We start from the raw sequence: 18,255 nt of genomic DNA on the forward strand, positions 1-18,255 counted from the left end.
AATCATTACTTTTCTGGGTATATCGCTTGCTCTTCTGTACAAGCAAAACCAGCCAACTTAATCAACATCTCTTATTAATTCGTCACAAGAATCCACCCACCATGCGTGCTTACACCCTCTTCGCCGCCACCTTCTTCGCCCTAGCCCAAGCCGCCCCAGACCCGCGCAAGGCCACAGCCGTCTTCTACCGGGAAGCCGGAAGCTGCGCGGATGCGGGCCGCGGCGCCGAGGTCAACCTCTTCGAAAGTGGCAATGCCACCGTCGCCGCCGACAGCGCCTACTACTCCTTCCTGGTGGGCAAGATCGACCCGGCCTGCACGGTCGAGTACGATGTGGACTTTTCGCGCATCAAGTGGAACAACCAGAACAACAACAAGGAGAGACGCGCCGCCCTGGACGCGGATACCATCGACATGAAGGGACGTCCACGTTGTCACGTGGGGGAGGAGGTCGAGGTCCCCGTGGCGCCCGTCCATCCCCGCGCTCGCCGCGAGGTGCGCGTGATCACCGTGATGTGCGAGAGTATCGCGTGGAAGGATGAGGGCGTTCTTGCTATCAATGCCATCAAGGTCACTGGTTGTTGAAGAATATTCTCGATATCATCGCCCTCCGGCTTTGGTGGTGGCAGGAGGAAGGGGCTTATACGTTTTCTGGCTGGGCTTATCGAGAAGGCCATGTGGAAATTTTCGAAAGGGGGAGGGAGCTGTTACGGAGAGGGATAGGGAGACGGACGCCTGGCTAGTAATCAGCCGGAGAGGGTGTTACTTCGGTAATAAGAGGAGGGCTACGTTTTAATTTATATCGAAATCTATTAAAAAGTTATTAAAACCTCTTCACATACGTCCCTGATATTGCAATTCTTTATAACACTATGTATCTTTTTTAAAAGCTGTCCCGTCTCTAGACCAATATGCTCAAGTATTGTGGGGCTTTTTTTTTTTTTTTTTCAACACACATGAAGTACACTGGAAGCCAGAAAAAGCTACCTAGGGGCACTCATCCAAAACTCAACCTACGATTTGAGATGCTTGTCACTCCGAAATAATCCAGAGATTATTGGTGTTGAGATACGAGAGTCAAAAATGAGAACAAAAACATACAACACCGAGGATTCCCAGATCGTCACCGATTCTAGTACTAATCCGGCGCTTCTAAGCTTGTCTATGGGAGAGCGGACGGGATCCCGAATACTCTGAGAGCTGTGGTCGTATGTGAAAGAACTTGCGGTTAAACTACGTAATATCTACAATCCTCATGTACACTTCTTTCCTCCACTGTTCGGGAGACCTGACCAGGCCCTCGACCCCCCGCCCTCATGACAGAAGCATGCTGTAGCTCCACTGCTCCTGCGGCACATCCCGGTACTTGATGCTCGTAGGATGCTTCGTGCGCGCCGGGGAGGACGCGACGGATATACAAGTCCCCCACGTTGATCGCATCATACTTTTTCGGGTTCTCATCAAAACAGCACGGGAGCACCTCGAGGTCGACCTCGGGCCCGGGCGTCAGGAAGAACGGCAGCGAGTACCGCTCCCGCCCCGTCTTGTTCAGCACCCGGTGTACCGTCGCGGGGTACCGCCCGTTGCTCTGGCGCTCCAGGTACTGGCCCACGTTGCAGACGAACGTGCCCGGCACGGGCGGGGCGTCGACCCAGTGGCCGTCTTGGTTCAGCACCTCGAGGGCGGGGACGTCGTCTTGGAGGACCAGGGTGAGCCCTGCGTGGTGTTCATTAGTAGTTTGTTTTTGTTTGTTTGGCAAATGATGCTTAATGACTGTTTTGCTAATTTAAAAGAGGGCCCCAGCGCAAATGATGCTTACAGGAGAAGTCCGAATGTGCGCCTAGTCCCACATTCCCCTCCTCCTCTTCCGTAGAAGCAGACGCGCCCGGCGTCGGCGGGTAGTGCAGGGGCCGCATGCCGGTGATGGGGAAGCGAAACATGGAGTCGAGGGCGTTCTCATCCAGCCCGAAACCCAGGGCGAAGACGCGCACGAGCTTGAGAGCCAGGGGCAGTACGTGCGCGTAGTAGGCGTACAGCCCCTCGCGCCACCAGGGGGCGGCCGAGGGCCAGATGTTCTGGGGCTGGGTGACGTGCGGCGGCGGGCCCGGCTCGCCCGTCTTGCCCGTGTAGTCTTGCTCGGGCTCGAGGTAGCAGTCGCCCATGGTGAAGGCTTCTTTGATGTCTACGACAGGGTCAGAAAGCTTGACAACCCGATACGACACTTCCGGGATAGGCTCAGGCAGGGGGGTGAGGCAAAAACAAGTGAAGAAGGGGGTGCGAAGAGATCTGACTGACCTCCTTTTGTCCGAGGATCCAAGTTCGTCTCCAGCATGGGCTCGTATCCCCGGATGGCTGGGTTCTTCTGCGCGTGGGCCTCCATCTTGGCGTCGTGGTCGAGGGCGAAGAAGCGCCGGAGCAGCGCAAAGGTCTGCCGGATGACGTCCTCGGGGACGCCGTGATTCTTGATGTAGAAGAAGCCGCACCGGCGGCACGCATCGCTGATCTCGCGGGCTATCCTTTGCCGCGCCTCGAGCGAGCCACTGTCCAGACCCGCGAGGTCGACCGTGGGAATGGCAGTGAAGGACGACGAGGGCTTGTCCGAGACCTCGCGATAGGTCGCTTCGGACCCGGAGTGGAAGTAGACATACTTCTTGTCCTAGCGTGTTTTTAGTACATACAGTAAATCTCTTCATGGTCTTAAAGTGTATCAATGAGTCCACTTACCTGACCGGGCACGTCCGGAGGTTGAGTAACTGACGTTACTGGAGCGAGGACCTCTGCCATTTCAACTTCGATTCTTGTTTACCTTTCTTTTCACTGCAAGTGATCTTTCATTAACCGTGGTTTGACACTCGTCTCATATGTCAAGATGTGACCTTGCCCTGGATGAAGAACCCCCCAATGCCGGAGTGTTCCCCGCAGTCCCCACTCCTTGCTGGATGCTGTGCGTCGTAGCCGGGGTACCGTTAGCGTCGCATACTGGCCCGACGGGGTTCCCCCTATCTGATTGATACCCTTGGCTCCGATAGTCACGCGAGTGGGGCATGTTGCCCATGTCTTCGGGACTGGGGCTCGCGAGCTGTGCTGTATCAAATGATTGACCTATGGTGATAAGGCCCAGCGTAAGAATTAACGTATCGGAAGCACTTCCCGAATGCCAACTGCATGGAGGGGATATGCTACATACTTCGTAGATCTTCAGACTGGTAGGATGCTGTCACTAACAGTATACCCATTTCCCATACTCGATATCAAATAGTTGTTCGATGATCTTGGTGCTTTTCGCGAATCTTCCGCATCTCTGTAAGCCAAACAGTCGTCATTATTTTGACCTCAAGAGGTCCATCTAGCACATCTTGCGGCCCATGTCCGTTGGTCCACTGGGAGAACTTCGCGTATTGCGAAAGAAGCCTCTAGAGGCCTAATTACGCTCAGAACCCAATATCGCGTCATGGCTCTCTCACTATCCTACTACGCGAAAAACATCTTCGCCTCGTCCTACGGCAAAGACCGGCCCGACTTCTTCATCTGGCACCCCAAAGGGACCTCGGCCGCAGAGAAGAAGCTGTTGTTCAAGATCGACTTCTTCATTCTGACCTATGGCTGCCTGGCGTACTTCACCAAATGGCTCGACCAGTCGAACCTGAGCAATGCCTACGTCAGCGGCATGCGCGAGGACCTGGCCATGTTCGGCACCGAGTTCAACCTCGCGCAGACGTGCTTCGCCGTCGGGCAGATCCTGGGGCCCATCCCGGCGAACCTGCTCCTGACCTGGATCCCGCCGCGCTTCCTGCTCCCCGGGCTGGAGCTCATATGGGCGGTCTTGACCATTGGGACGTATGCGGTCACGAATGTGAATCAGGTAGGTCAACGGAAATGTCCCGCCAGATAGACAGCAGTAGAGATCCGATACTTACAGACTGATTCTGAGGGTGTTGTTAGTTATACCCCATCAGGTTCATTGTCGGCTTCTTGGAGGGCTCCTGTTTCGTCGGGGTCCAGTACGTCCTTGGATCTTGGTACAAGAGAACAGAGCTGGGGAAGCGCACGGCCATCTTTGCCTGTGCCGCGTACGTTGGCACTATGATATCGGGTTACCTCCAGAGTGCAGTCCTGGCCAGCCTGGACGGCAAGAATGGAATATCGGCGTGGAGATGGTAAGTTGGCCTGGGCTTGACCCTTAATACTATCGCATTGGAATGCATGAAATCGAAGACAGTAGTGACCCACTTCAACAGGGTTTTCATCATTGATGGCATCATCACGATCGTAATCGCGGCTTACGGTTTCGTCTTTTTCCCGGACACGCCCTACACCACCAAGGCCTTCTACCTGAGCGCCGAAGACAAGGCTCGCTGTGTGGAGCGACTAGTCGAAGACGGCCGAAAAGAGACGTCCAATTTCACCTGGGACCTATTTCTGAGAAGTGTGAAGTCGTGGCAGCTCTACTTCCTGACCGTCTTGTGGATGTAAGTAACTCAAATCACACCGACTTGTCTGGCACATGCATAAGTACTTATCACGAGGACTCCCTCCCAAAAAGGTTCTGGAACACGACGGTGGGCAAGGTCGCCAACACGGTGATGCAGCTGTACCTGAAGAACGACCCGGAACACAGCTGGACTCTATATCAAGTGAACAACATCCCGACGGCGATCAATGGCTGGAACATCGTCATGGTCCTGCTGCTCAACGTCTACGTCGACACGACAGGCCGCCGCATGGCCGCCGTGCTGCTCAACATCGCAATTCTGCTGTTCGGCACGATCTGCCTCGTGGTGTGGCAGATCCCGCTGGGCCTGCGCGTCGTCGCGTACATGTTCGCGGGCCTCGACGGGCCGCTGTCGCCCATCTACTACAGCTGGGCCAACCTGCTGACGGGCGGCGACAGCCAGGTGCGCGCCCTGACGCTCGCCATCATGAACTCGTGGGGCGGCGCCATGGCGGCCGTGATGCAGCAGTTCCTGTACCCCGTGACGGACGCGCCCGCGTTCGGCAAGGGGTTCAAGGCGAGCTTGGGGTGCGTCGGCGGGATGTGCGTCTGGGTGGTGCTGGTGCGGATGTTGGAGCTGCGGACCGAGCACGGCAAGAAGGGTGGCAGCAACGTGCAGAGACTGGACGGGGTGGAGGAATCCCAGTCGTCGACTGCTACAGAAGAAGAGGCGGTGGTGGTGGTGCCAGAACAGAAGGGGGTTCTTCGCTAGGTAGAGACTTGGCGGGCATTAGTGGACGTTAGTGTAATCTGGGGGTGACAGGCGGGGGCGGCGGGGTCCATGGCGCTGATAAAGAAGGGAAAGACAAACCGTCGGCTTGGTCCGACAACTGACTGACTCGATTGAGTCGGGAAGTAACACCGTTGCATCTGCCTTTAGCTATGGCGCATTGAGAAACTATGAAGCCAATGAATCAATGCGCTGCATTCACTCACTTGCAGAGGACAGATGAAACGTGCTTTGAATATTTCCAGTACTGCTGAGATCTTTCCATTGGGAAGCATGAGAGCAAAGCAGTAGCGTAGCATACAACTTCCCACATACATAGTACCTACCTGATCAAAACCATCGACCATGGCCACAAGCGATGATATCCCCACCACCCAGCTCCTAATCTCCTCCGGGAACGGGCCCGTAGCCCGCAACGTGCTGCAAACCCCGCTCCGCGACGCCGAGCCGTCCGAGATCCCCGTCATCGACGTGTCCGGCCTCTTCCGCCCCTCGCTGGCCGACCGCCAGGCCGTCGCGCACCAGATCCGGGACGCGGCCACCAACACGGGCTTCTTCTACATCGCGCAGCACGGGATCCCGCGCCCAACCACAGAGGCGGCGCACGCGGCCTGCCTCGACTTCTTCCGCCAGCCGGCCGAGGTCAAGCAGAGGGCCAGCATCGACCGGTCGCAGCGCTTCAACGGGTACAAGCCGCCCGCGACGCTGCGCATCAACCCCTTCGAGTCGGTCGACGTGCGCGAGAGCTTCTCGTGGGTCTACGACCCGCGCTACGACCCGGCCGTGGCCGACGTCGCGCAGATCCCGCCCGAGGCTGCGGCGCACCTGTGCCAGGAGGACTTCCCCTGGGAGGCGACGGCGAACCTGCCGCAGTTCAAGGCCGCCATCGTGGACTACTGGCGGGCCTGTCTGGAGTTGGCCCGCGCTCTGGTCCGGGCATTCGCCCTGGCCCTCGACCTGGATGAGCACTTCTTCGATTCCAAGGTGACCTACCCCGACGCCGTCCTGGCCATGAACTACTACCCGCCCCTCCCCAAGCCCGCGGGCGACGACGCGGTGGGGCGGGCCCAGTCGGAGCAGGAGGTCTCCATCGGGTCGCATACGGACTTCCAGCTCTTCACCATCCTTTGGCAAGACGACAATGGGGGTCTGCAAGTCCTGACCCGACAGGGGCAGTGGATCAATGCGAAGCCAATCGAGGGCACGCTCGTAAGTCTTGTGGTTTCCGTAGTTTGTCCTTCTTTCCTTCTTTCCTTGCTTCCTTCCTTCCCAAAACGAGCCTGGCTCAGGAGGAGTGATTACTTCTATCTGTCCAGCCAAGTGCTAACTAACCCCCCCTCTCGCAAAGGTCGTCAACATCGCGGACTATCTCCAGCGCATCACAAACGACCGATACATTAGCACGGTGCACCGGGCCCAGAACTGGAGCGGCCGCGAGCGCGTCAGCATGCCCTTCTTCGTCGGCTTCAACTGGGACGAGAGCTGCGGCGTCCTGGACAACTGCGTCGCCGAGGGCGAGGAGAAGCGCTACGAGGAGATCAGCTGCGCCGAGTGGGTCACGCGGCGGGCCAAGGCCATGTATAAGGCGGATGGCTTCGCGGAGGGAAAGACGGCGGTGCCTTCTTCGTGATTAAACTGATGATGTATTTAGGTTTTCCTCTTTGTAGTAGGAAGATTCTAGAGAACAAAGGTACTCATGTGTTTTACACAGAAAAGTACGATTAGCAACGAAAAGGGGCCTGGTTGTCATAGGATAATAAATGACTACTTGAGGTTGGGGGTGCAGAAAATGTAGGAGAATAAAAATGACGAGGAACCAAAAGTATGACCCGAGAGGGGGTCGAAAAGTAACCGCAGAAGGAGTTGAACCCTCTTGCCTTTAAGTATATAACTAATGATACTACCGCTAGGCTACACCGGCCCGATCAAGGGGGGGATAGGCAATTTAGGTATATAATATAAAGGGATCGAGAGGAGCATGTGCTGTGGTGTTGATCTTCTGGAAGCCCTGGATAGGGGTAAACTCAAACCACGACTGACGAGGTGGACCGTCCCCACCGGGCTTCAAACGGAACTGAAAGTATCAGACACGATTAGGATGCGACAGGAATTGGAGATAGAGCAAATTGGGATTTCGAGCTTGTCCTCTACAGGGATGCTACCGCTTGAGTACATCAGGTGTGTAAAGTCCAGTGCAATACAGGGGCTACGACTATCTACTCACTTGAGAGCCGCTCCCAAGGGAAATCGTAAAAGGAGACAGAGTTGGCTCGGGCATGAGTCAAAATATGTGAGTTCCAACCGAATGTCACCGGCTCACAGCCTTCAACTACAGCGCGGACCGGACTGAATAAAGCCATATAGTATTTGTAGCCCAACAAATTGCAGTAGTCATCCATTCCCTTGAGTCTCAACCAAGCCACACCATCCCCCACCACCCCGTTTCATCACAGCCTCACTTGCCCGCTCCCCATCAGCGTCCTAGCCGCGCCGAGACGCGGGTTCGTGTACTTAACGGTAGCCGAGACACTGGGATTCGAACTGCCGGAGACGCTGTACGTAGCGAGCACGAACGAGTTCGCCGGGATCGCCGTCGGCACGTCGACAGGCTTGAGGGTCCCGCCGCCGTTATCCGCGGTGACCTGGAACGAGGCGCCCGCGTACTCGACGTCGTCAAAGTTGCTGACGTTGACGGCGAGCAGCCGACCGCCCCCACCATTACCGGAGTCGGTAGTAGAGGTCAGCGACACCCACCCGTCGGCCAGGCGGGCATCGTTGGTCACGGGACGGCCCGCGCGACGGCCCGGCAGCACGCCCGAGCGGTACGCGTTCTTCTGCGCCTCGGCCGAGGTCTTGGAGATGTCGGAGACGATGTAGTTGCGCAGGTAGGTGTCACCCTGCGTGCCCGAGCCGTTGGGCTTGCCGTCGAGGCCCTGGCCGGCCTTGCCGTAGTTGTCGACGAGGGTGTTGTTGCCCGTGTGCATGGGCCCGTTGCGGTTCGCGACGTACCAGCCTTGGTTGCCGAAGAAGATGTTGTTGAGCTGCACGTAGCTGTTGGACCCTTCGTCGTTGTACAGGCCCCAATACCCGGAGTCGTAGACGTAGTTGTTGGTGACGTACGTCGACGGACTGGTCGAGAGCGTGTACACGCCGCCCAGGTCCGTGTGGCTCTGGCCGTAGCCGTGCACGAGGTTGCCATCGATGACGTTTTTTTTGAGCGTCGTCGGCGTGCTGTACTTGGGCTGGTACTTGTACAGGCCCCGGTTCACGTACTCTTGGCTGCCGCCGGCGTCGTTGGAACCCCACCCATAGCCGTGACAGATACCAGAGTAGGGAACGGTGTATATGTCGTTGTGTGAAATCGTCGAGTACTGGAGGTACGACAGGAAAATGGGCACCGTGGAGCTGAAGAGCGCGGAGTTGTTCGTGAATATGTTGCCGGAGATGTTGATGCGCGTAAGAGTCTGACGCTCATTGGACGGGTGGTGAGCCTCGGCCTGAATGCCGCCCACGCTGATGCTGTTGCCCATTACTTGGGTGAAGTACCCATCGGTGATGGAGATATCGCTGGCGCTGAGGCCGACCTTGGACAAGTGGGCATTGGGGTCATTACCGACTCCAATACCTCCATTGCCAATCTCCGTGAAGGTGCACCCTGTCAAGTTCACCTTGGTCGCCGCGCTGATCTGGAAGGCGCTGGGCATCTGCCACCAGAAAGGACGAGTCGCCTCGTGTTCCGGATAGGTCTTGTCTTCGCCAATGTAGCCACCCGTCTGCTGATCGGCGAAACCAAGCTTGCCCGGCCGAAGCCAGGTTGAATGGGAGAAGGTAAGCCCCTCAAAGTTGATGTCGTGGGCAGGGTCGTCGTAAGAGCCGCTGATAGAGATCAATACTTCCTGCACCCCAAGGTAAGTGTCTAATTTGCTCAGGTCCTCCCCGCTGAGGGGCTTGTAGTAGACCTTCCCGGCTTGTGAATCCAAGAAGAATTGACCACCCTCGACTAAGAGCGCTAGCGAGTTCTGCACCCAGACTCCGAAGTCAGCAAAGGGGCTGGACACGGTATCCCAGCCAATAATCTGGTTGGACCAGCTGTTCTGCTTCATCACGAGCTCTCGGTTTCCGACCGATACGATCGGGGCATAGCGGTCGGTGAAGGACGAAATGAAGCGGACTTCGGCACCTGCGATACCTTTGGTGTTCATGAGCCAGTCGTAGTTACCCGAGTTCCATTTCATCGACGTGCTGGTATAGCTGAAGTCCTTCCGGTTGGCAATCTTCTTCCGCGCGTAGTTGGCTGCTTTGCCGCCGACGAACAGATTGCGGGACTGCGTTCCCACCGGGACCGTTGCCGAGTAGATACCATTGCTTCCAGCCGTCCACCCCGTGACCTCCAGACCACCAGAGATGATAGAACCCTTCTCTCCGAGCCAGTTGACCTTATGTCCATCTTTGCCCGAGTCGGCACTGCTGAAATTAAGTGGGCCAGTGAGAGTGTAGGTCCCGACTGCGATGTGGACATTGATGTCCTCAGCTGGGGACTTGCCGAGTTGGGCACGAACGGCATCTTTAGCCTTAGTCACGGTCTTGAAAGCCTGGTCAGCCGAGGTTCCGCCATTGCTGTCTGAGCCGTCCGGAGATAGATAGAAGTCTGTGGCAAGTACGACGCTGGCCAAGAGAGACCCTGCAAGAATACTGAACTTCATCTCGAATTGTCCAGGCACGAGTCAGACTCGAACTTGCGGTTGACAAAAATATGAGCGGACTGTAGACCCATACTCTGCGGCTCTCTTTGGATTTATAGATGATCACCCGCGTGGCATGTGAGGAGGTCTGGCCGCCGGTGCGCATCATTGCTTCCTGAGTGACGCAGCGGGGTCATATTGCAGCTTCCAGTGTCCTTTCCCGCTGCAAAGAATGCATCATGGCTATGACGATCCCGTGTGCCTCTGCCTACCCGGGATCGGCGAGAAATCTCCGTACGGAACGAGATCACAATAAGGCTATAAGGTTATCGGCCCAATAAGAAGCCACCAATCCGGAGAATTCTCCGTAAAGGCCCCGTTGCATCGATGTAACCTGCAGACATGAGGGGAACGGGTGAGCTGCAAGGACGACAACCCATACGCGGCAGGTTATAGTGCTTAATCAGGAGACGAGCTGCAGATCACGCGTCTTGGATGCGGGTGATGATTCGAGCGGAACCAACCCCGCTAGCATGCGGGTAATATGGTGGGAGAGATCCTGGGCGGAGGCTGCTTGAACGATGAATGCAACGGTATATTGGCTAGGTTAATGGTTTTGCTCAAGTGGGGAAGCACAAGAATCTGGATCTTGAAGTATGTAGCTTCGCTTCCGATACAGCTGGATTGATGTTTCCTGTGAAAGTGAAAGTGAGCTTTCGTGATCCAGGCCAGCCCAGTTCGGCAGTCGCTGCTTTCGATGTTAGATCTTGAGGTAGGCAGATGGGGCTCCCCGCGCTAACCTAATACCTCCAGAAGTGAACACCCTGCAGCCCACACCTTCTTTGCCATTGTACGAGTATCGGGGAACTCGTACTACTAGCAAACACCTACGCGTATGAAGACTTATGCCAGGAATCTGTCTTCTCAACACTTGGACCTACACCCTCTTCCACGAAAATAGACATGGCTGGCTCAGGGATGGGATGCGGTGAAGGGATGGGGCGTGGATGCTCCAGGCACGGTTAGGTATCGATAAGCCCCTGGCTCATCTGGCCTCGAATTTCTACTTTCTCTCTCTAGACTTGGTTCATCTGTCCAAGTGCCTTCATTCACACATGGAAGAAAATCAAGCAGATAGACCGCCGTTGGGTGACTTCTTGGCAAAGTACCGCCAGTACAAGGACGACACACTCATTTTGTCGTCATGGCTAGCTGGGAACGCCCGCGGCTGCCGCTGCCGCTGCCGCTGCAGCTAAAGTCGGCGGTGGTCGATTGAAGGGCAAGGAACGTAAGAAGGCTAAGGAGGCTGCCGCGAAGTCCTCGTCGGCCGCGGCTCCCTCAGGGCCTCAATACATCATCCAGGTCTCCCAATTCGTGCCCATGGCAAAAGCTATTGCCTCATACAAGCCCAAGCTCAATGTGCCCCCGGCACTCAGTCGCCTTTTCGATCGCGTGGTCGGGGCCCGGCGCCAGTTTGACTGCTGGTATGCTGGATGAAGGCACCCGCACATATGGCTAGAGATGAGCGACACACCCATTTCACCGACGTACTACAGGCTACTTGGAAGGTCCTCGTCCCCTCGAGGAGGCCCGGAAAACGTCTAAGTTGTCGCCCAAGACCGTGGATGAAAAACTGCCCACCAAGATCAACGTCCAGGTCCAGAGAGATGAGGATGATATCGAGAGGGACTTCTTCCTCGCCATATACATATTCTTGAAGGAGCTTAATGAGGCTCGGGCATTCATCAAATCTACTTGGAAAGACGTGGCAACAGACCCGTTCAGAATTCCTCACGCAGCATTGCAGAGCAACCTTGGCATCCAAATGGTGCGCCGAGCGGAAATGAGCCCTGAGAACTTTCTCGAGCGCCCAGAGAGGTTTCCTGCTTCCACCTTTCCGACATGGACCTTCCCTTTTATCTTCTTGTTTAAAATAGTGGGATTTCTCGAGCCGGCGGCAGTCGCAAAACTCCCTGCAAGGGGCCGGCTAGGGCAACACTACAAGCCCGGACTTCGCAACTAAAACGAACATTAGTTTTTTTGATTGTGCTGGATACTGGGCCGATATCTGCTTTGCCAAGCCATTCATGGTCTTCCACTATGCTATCCACAGTTCCAAGCCCACCTCCAACGAAGGCACATGACTTGGGGCGCTGGACGTGAACTTGTGGTGTGACGACGAGGTGGAGCTTGAAATATTCAAAACTTTCAATCGTATTCAAGCCGTCACCCTCACAACCGATCACAACATGGCAGAGGACGAAGTTACAAGAGGCATCCGTGTGGCCACACAGACAAAGGCGGTACCAATATGGGCTGTCTTCGGGTTTCAATGTCTCCTTGATATCAACGATCTCTTGAAAACCCATGTGTCTACCATGTTCGGTGGCCCACTTCTCGACCTCCAGAGACATGTTTCAATGGCAGTAAAGAATCTGAACGACATCGACATTGAGCGCCTCAAACCACCGATTGGATCAACTCCTCCTCACGTTCATGATTTGACTCGATTGGTTCACAGCATTGAGGACGAGGTACTAAACGGGTCTTTGACCGAACAGGTAGCCAGAAATCTTTCAGGCTTATTACCGTCCTACTTCTTAGATCCCGACTTTTACCTAAACTACAATCCTATCCGGTGTAGGCTCATGAATTACAGTCTCTGCCTCCAGCTTTACGACTAAGCATTAACCTTCGATACGGGACTCCTTATGTTGATACCCATGATCCATCTCTACAAGATGTGCCAGCTTGTGTACCCTAAGATGCTGGCTTGGCCTGACTTGGAGTTCCTACTGCTGAACCAAGATGTGGAGCGTCTTTTCTTAGGTGGCTTGCCAGTCTCACTCTCTGAGACGAGATCGAAACACGCCCTAACAATGGGCATGTCGGCGCAGGGGCTCTCCCAAAGGAAGCGCACGGGGAAAATGAAACCCCCAAATTTCGACAGGATACGTTTCGCCCAGAATACCTGCCCCATTGGCAGCATTTTTGTCAGCTCACTCGGCGGGTATGCTAAGGACGACGACATGGTACTTTTAGAACTTCTGTGATGGCTAAATGACCCCAAGAAGATGGTCCTTGCCGACTCTCTTTTTGGTCGACAGCCGCGTCCCTCCACAGAAGCCTTGGAGACAGACGAGACTATATTCAAGACAGCGGAAGAAGAGAAGCAGCACATACATGCGAAGTTCCGCTTCCCTCATGCTAGCATCTTTGACACACTCAACTTCTCTGAGGTCTTCGTACATAGCGAGCGTGATGTTCTCAACTTTGACTGGGTCGAATCCATGCACACTGCCAATGAGATGGCCACGCATGTATCATCCATTCTGGGCCGTCACTATCCTGACCGGTATAAGGAAACCAATAGGCTATTCTGCGGCATGTTGATGGAGCTCATGAGTGAGGCCGAGGACGCAGAGAGACGGGCCAATACCAAAGGTCGGAACTCTGCCAGCCTCGCCGAGCTTGCCCCGCCTGCACTGAAAGAGATCTGCGATGCAATGCAAGCCAAGGGCTTGACTAGCGCTTCTCATGATAAAAGAGAAGTCGACACCAAAGACGGGAAGCAGGATGCTGTCTGGTGGACCATGGACCGCGGCATCACCTCCGTTATCCGCCGATATGGTTTCTCCCCTATGTCTTTCATCTCCACTTCGGAGCAGTATCTGAGAGACCACCTGTATCAGAACTGGCCGGCCAAAGATCTTGAGCGCAGCTATACCATACAGAGAGCCCGTGCCACTCACGAAGGGATCAGCCAGGTTGAACTGGACCAGGAATGGGATGAGTGTGATGTAGAGGCACACGAGGGGATCGATCTGGATCATGAGTACGACGACGACGACGACGAAGAAGAAGAAGTAGAAGAAGCAGAAGAAGAAACAGAAGAAGAAAAGCAAGAAGAGGAAGAAGAAGAAGAAAAAGAAGAGGAAGAGGGTCGTGGTGACCTCCACGGGCCCGACTCATTTGCTGAGGGCCTTGAGCGTGGGCTCTCATTTCCCACCGAGGCCCTTGTGCGCGAGATCATGCTGGAGTATATCAAAACGATAGGCGAGATGAGTCGGAGCAGAATATTGGTATGCTCACAAGTCGGGTGGTACAGAGTATGCCGCCGGGCGCTATAGATGCCCTGCAAAAGCCCCATACTGTCGAGTTTCGTGAAAACTTCTAGGCTACACTGAAGGAGTGTATAGCTGGTGTCATCTCGGGCGATATCGGGCTATCTCGGGCGTAACGTTTGAGGAATAATCTGCCTTATATCACTAGTATTCGCTGTCAGAATCATGGAGGCAAGGGCTCAGGGTCTTCTTGATTACAGAGCTTGTTATTTAATATGACATTATCAAACGTTGCCCTAAGCTTCGGGACTGACTTAAGCCTACACATAGAATCCCACTGGGAGCTCGGTAAATCGGGATGATGCACACGCCGAACACGGCCGCCCTCTTACCAGCTTGGGCTGAGCCGCCCCCAAAAGGACAAAAGGACGACGTATCTTGAATCATCCTACTTGGCCTAAAAGGCCGCCACCTCAAGACTTCGTTGGCAGGATCTATGTGAGATGGGACAATCAAAGCTCGCTTGCTCGAGCCGCCCACTGCTGCGATCACTGCGTCTCAGACCACCAGTTCAACCTCTTCTCGGCATATTCCTTCCTGCTGTACACACTTCCCAATCATCAACCTCGTACTTGAGAGATGGATTGGTGCACTGTGCTAACCCGCATCCGCAACAGCTCATCGTACGTATTGCCCAAAGCTATCGGTTGCTCTTGTTTGGTGGCTTCCCCTGGGACTGGGCTCAAGTGTTATCGCCCAGGAAACCAAGTACGCTGAACTGTTTCCCTCTCAAATATGATTTGGAGCTACCCAGGGTCCTTAACGAGGTAGTATTCAGCCGCATTCTCGTCCAACCCCGTTTCTTAACGTGCGAGACGCCAATGCAGTTCCGCCAGACCTTGGTCATGGAGTCTTCAAGCTAGCCGTGGATCTTGCAGCAGTTCCCAGACCAAATTTGACTTGCAATAGGCAAGAGGGGGGATGGGCGCAAGCCAAGGCTCGTTTTCTCTGCTCGCTCGCTCGTATATAATTGGGGTTTCCGAGATCAAGGCCATAGGTTCTCTGAAGAGAGGCAGAGAGATAGCCGTGGCACCAACACCGGTGTCATGCGTGTCGGAAACATCTCACGTCGCCAGCTCAGTCAGTCGTCGTCCACCATCCGTGCTGTTGCGCGGAGTCAACCTCTCGGGGGCGTCGACGAACACATCTCTGTAATTGCTGTGCGAGCTTTGCGGAGGCCTCTGGTCATATCGCACCGCGAAGCTTTCGAGTTCGCTCCGGGCGCCACGGTCCGGCGTCCTGCTGCCACGCAGCTCGGCCCTATGGTTGGCAACGGCAGCAGGAGTAGTAGCATCAAGCTCGGCACGCTGCTGTCGGGGGTCGCGGGTCGCTGTTCCGGGCAGTCCTCCTGACTTGCTACTACTATCGAGCTCGCGAGCGGAAGATGCATAATAGCTGGGCTTCGGCTTCTCGGGCAGCTCAGTAGCTCCGTCGGCGGCGGAGCCAGAGGTTGCCTCGAGCTCCCGTGCGTGCCCCAGTGACGAACTAGGCAGATCGGCGGCTTTCACGTTGACTATGGTGTCGGCTGCCTGCTGAAGAGTCTCCAGTTGCTTCTCGCTTGGGTCCATCCTCCTCGAAGTCTCGTCGTTTTCGTCTCCCCACCCGACCGGTCGGGGCTCGATCGATCGCATGGGGCTGGGGTCGTTGTCCTTGGCTCCCGGCATCTCGCACGAGGAGTCGCTGTGCATGGCTTCTTCGTTCAGGGCCGCCCGCTTCTTCTTGCGCTGGATGTGCCGGCGGATGAAGAAGATGCCTGTGCAGATCATGGCGACGAAGGCGACGGAGCCGACGACGCTGCCGACGATGCGTCCGGTTCTTATATCTGGAGCGTATGCGAGTGTTAGTATAAAGTGGAGGATGAGAGCGCGGAAAGGTGGACTGGTACTGACAGTGTCGAACGATGGGGTCGTGGATGTCTCGCCGGATAATGTACATATTTCGATCTCACTGGGGCTGTCTCAGTAGTTGGTGAATAGTCGGTCGCCTACTGTTAAACCGGACATGCAATCACAAGCAAATGAGGAAAGACTAAACCAGTTCGGACAAACAAGGTTCGCATGGCAGCATACAAGTGGCTCTTATTTCTATTTCTACTTATCTTGCTCGATGAGGCCGCCGCCCGGTTGATTGTGTGTGGTCGATCTCCAAAACTAGAAGTAGTGTTAAGATTTGGTTTTCTAGTCGCATCTCGTTTTTCGCGGTGATCATTGTCGGTTCCGGGCCTAGCAAAACCGCCGGCACGGGAGATCAACTCTAAAACGCGCGCTACCTCGCGCCCGACCTGCGGTTTCGGTTGCTCAGCCACGCTGCAAGAGCAAGATAGGGGGGGGGGGGCAGGAAGCTTTAATCCCTCGAGACGGCGTCCTTTGGAGCAGACAGTTCCAAATCAGGATCGTCGAGATCAACCCATCGAAATGTGCTTTAGCCGGCACCTCATCTGCCGGTGCGAGGGAGCAGTCCGGCATCTAGAGCCGCTTTGGATTTTCGCTCTCTTGATACTGTCACGCACCCTCTTGAGGTCCGAAAATACATGCGCGGGTATGTACAGATAAAAAGAGCGATGCGTCTATTGGTGTCTATTTGTGCTTAGTATTGTAGTTGTTAGGCTTTTTTTGAGGTTGAAGTCGGATAGTGGCAGGAACAAACGTCTTTCACTTTCAGATACCAAAACGCCGCCAAACAAACTCCACCATTCAACGTCATGATTTCCAGAGGTTCCGAACTGCTGGGCTGTCTGCCAGACATGGGATTGGACTGGATTGGATTGGGTTCGTGGGTTGGTGGGAAACTCATCTGAAGAATATCAGACCGCTTGCCGGCCCAAACTCCAACACCCATTCACCATTTACCCGGGTCTCTCGGGATGGCATGACGTAGTGGCCCCAAAAGGAGAAGCACAGGCTGCACGACTGCTTCATTCGTTGAACTCCATCAACATACAACAGACACCCCTCTGTTGCAATCTACACGTACAGTCCATTTACAGTCCACCATCTGTGCTTCTATGTCTTACTTACATGCTTGGTATCGTTGACGGCAAGCCATGAAGCACGAGCATGGGCATGGGCAGCTGCATGATGGCGGAGTCGGACAAACGAACCATGGGCCACATAGCACAACCACACAAACGTGGGGGCACACCGTATATAAGTAAGTTTCTTTGGCAGTATAAGTATGTATTGAATGCGAGAGTGAATGCAGACCCGGACCGTGTTGATTGGCTGGCTATTATGTCTGTTCAGGGTTCCCTCCTAAATCCAGTCGTTCATGCAATCACTTCCGCTTGCCGGATTCTTGTTACTGTTGGGGCGCTAACCTGGGCAGATAGATCCGGGACTACGGAACAGTTTGTTTGTTTGTTTCTGTCCTGGGCATAAACACCGCAAGATTCCGTTAATCAAGCAAAACGAGCTGCACTGGCAACGATTGATGAGAACGGAAATGCGCGATAAAGCTATGTTCCTTGCATCGGCAGGGATGGGCGACTCTCTGTGAGCGCTTCTGCGCTTGTGATAGTGGATAGCTGGGCTGGTGTAGGGTGGCATATGGGGAACCATTCCATAGCGCCAGCCAGCCATCGTGTCGCTGCATGGCTCTACCTGACTTTTCGCTGGCGCTAGAGCGCTGCAGCCCACAGTTTCTGCATATCAGGTCGGGAAAAGTATCGTCGAATTGCCCGTACACGCCCACCGCTTCTTCCCAATCGGCGACGAGCCTTTCCCCATTCACCTAGATTTCCTACGAATCTTTCATGCAATGCAGATGGATGTGCAGATGGATGGGTAGTAGGTTGTAGATGGACAGATGGGAGCAGCCAGTCACGCAAAGATTGGGTTCGCCGTGTGAAAATTTGATACTCGTACGTGAGGACGTGAAGCCAGCGAGTAAGAAGCTGCCACATCCAGAGCCGCCGTCACCATCCTGCCCTCTCAACATCCCATCAACCCCTCCGTCCCCCTCCATTCCCCTCACTGGCCAGCCAGGACCTCAAGCTCAGGTGTCACTGAATGGACCGGCAAACCTACTTTGACTGCATGGAAGGCAACTGTCAATCAATTTCGATTTGATTCAATACAACACCATCAATCAGCCTTGAGCCCTGTCACGCACTGTCAGGTTAAGCCAAGCGCAGGCAGTACCCCTCCAAGTCTTTCGTTAGGTCGCGTCCCCTCTAAGAAAAAGTTCCCCCTCCCTGCACGGTCCCTCATTTTATCACCACAGCGACCCA

The 18,255-nt window shown here is 55.0% G+C and overlaps 8 protein-coding genes across 8 annotated transcripts; 4 read left to right on the forward strand and 4 right to left on the reverse strand.

Moving 5' to 3' along the window:
• Positions 1-101: 101 nt before the first annotated feature.
• On the forward strand, positions 102-584 carry PG994_012518 (uncharacterized protein; the record flags this gene model as incomplete). The annotated part of the gene is made up of 1 exon (XM_066863927.1): positions 102-584. The coding sequence occupies one exon, from the start codon at positions 102-104 to the stop codon at positions 582-584; it is 483 nt and encodes a 160-aa protein (XP_066713037.1).
• A 729-nt stretch (positions 585-1,313) lies between these two features.
• PG994_012519 (uncharacterized protein) lies at positions 1,314-2,783 on the reverse strand (the record flags this gene model as incomplete). Its single annotated transcript, XM_066863928.1, has 5 exons — positions 1,314-1,443; positions 1,472-1,715; positions 1,819-2,181; positions 2,295-2,655; positions 2,724-2,783. 5 exons carry the CDS (start codon positions 2,781-2,783, stop codon positions 1,314-1,316), a joined length of 1,158 nt encoding a protein of 385 aa, XP_066713038.1.
• A 667-nt stretch (positions 2,784-3,450) lies between these two features.
• On the forward strand, positions 3,451-5,203 carry PG994_012520 (Allantoate permease; the record flags this gene model as incomplete). Its single annotated transcript, XM_066863929.1, has 4 exons — positions 3,451-3,861; positions 3,942-4,156; positions 4,238-4,468; positions 4,543-5,203. 4 exons carry the CDS (start codon positions 3,451-3,453, stop codon positions 5,201-5,203), a joined length of 1,518 nt encoding a protein of 505 aa, XP_066713039.1.
• Positions 5,204-5,566: 363 nt separating this feature from the next.
• Positions 5,567-6,851, forward strand: PG994_012521 (Pantothenate transporter liz1; the record flags this gene model as incomplete). The annotated part of the gene is made up of 2 exons (XM_066863930.1): positions 5,567-6,430; positions 6,570-6,851. The coding sequence occupies 2 exons, from the start codon at positions 5,567-5,569 to the stop codon at positions 6,849-6,851; spliced, it is 1,146 nt and encodes a 381-aa protein (XP_066713040.1).
• Positions 6,852-7,668: 817 nt separating this feature from the next.
• Positions 7,669-9,924, reverse strand: PG994_012522 (uncharacterized protein; the record flags this gene model as incomplete). Its single annotated transcript, XM_066863931.1, has 1 exon — positions 7,669-9,924. The coding sequence occupies one exon, from the start codon at positions 9,922-9,924 to the stop codon at positions 7,669-7,671; it is 2,256 nt and encodes a 751-aa protein (XP_066713041.1).
• Positions 9,925-10,660: 736 nt separating this feature from the next.
• PG994_012523 (uncharacterized protein) lies at positions 10,661-11,926 on the forward strand (the record flags this gene model as incomplete). Its single annotated transcript, XM_066863932.1, has 3 exons — positions 10,661-10,675; positions 11,116-11,338; positions 11,460-11,926. The coding sequence occupies 3 exons, from the start codon at positions 10,661-10,663 to the stop codon at positions 11,924-11,926; spliced, it is 705 nt and encodes a 234-aa protein (XP_066713042.1).
• A 1,351-nt stretch (positions 11,927-13,277) lies between these two features.
• Positions 13,278-13,736, reverse strand: PG994_012524 (uncharacterized protein; the record flags this gene model as incomplete). The annotated part of the gene is made up of 1 exon (XM_066863933.1): positions 13,278-13,736. The coding sequence occupies one exon, from the start codon at positions 13,734-13,736 to the stop codon at positions 13,278-13,280; it is 459 nt and encodes a 152-aa protein (XP_066713043.1).
• A 1,355-nt stretch (positions 13,737-15,091) lies between these two features.
• PG994_012525 (uncharacterized protein) lies at positions 15,092-15,793 on the reverse strand (the record flags this gene model as incomplete). The annotated part of the gene is made up of 1 exon (XM_066863934.1): positions 15,092-15,793. The coding sequence occupies one exon, from the start codon at positions 15,791-15,793 to the stop codon at positions 15,092-15,094; it is 702 nt and encodes a 233-aa protein (XP_066713044.1).
• Positions 15,794-18,255: the final 2,462 nt, after the last annotated feature.

This window comes from Apiospora phragmitis (genome assembly GCF_038363925.1).
Source record: "Apiospora phragmitis strain CBS 135458 chromosome Unknown utg000010l:1.0-9815664.0:1.0-9183399.0, whole genome shotgun sequence".
Classification (NCBI taxonomy): domain Eukaryota; kingdom Fungi; phylum Ascomycota; class Sordariomycetes; order Amphisphaeriales; family Apiosporaceae; genus Apiospora; species Apiospora phragmitis.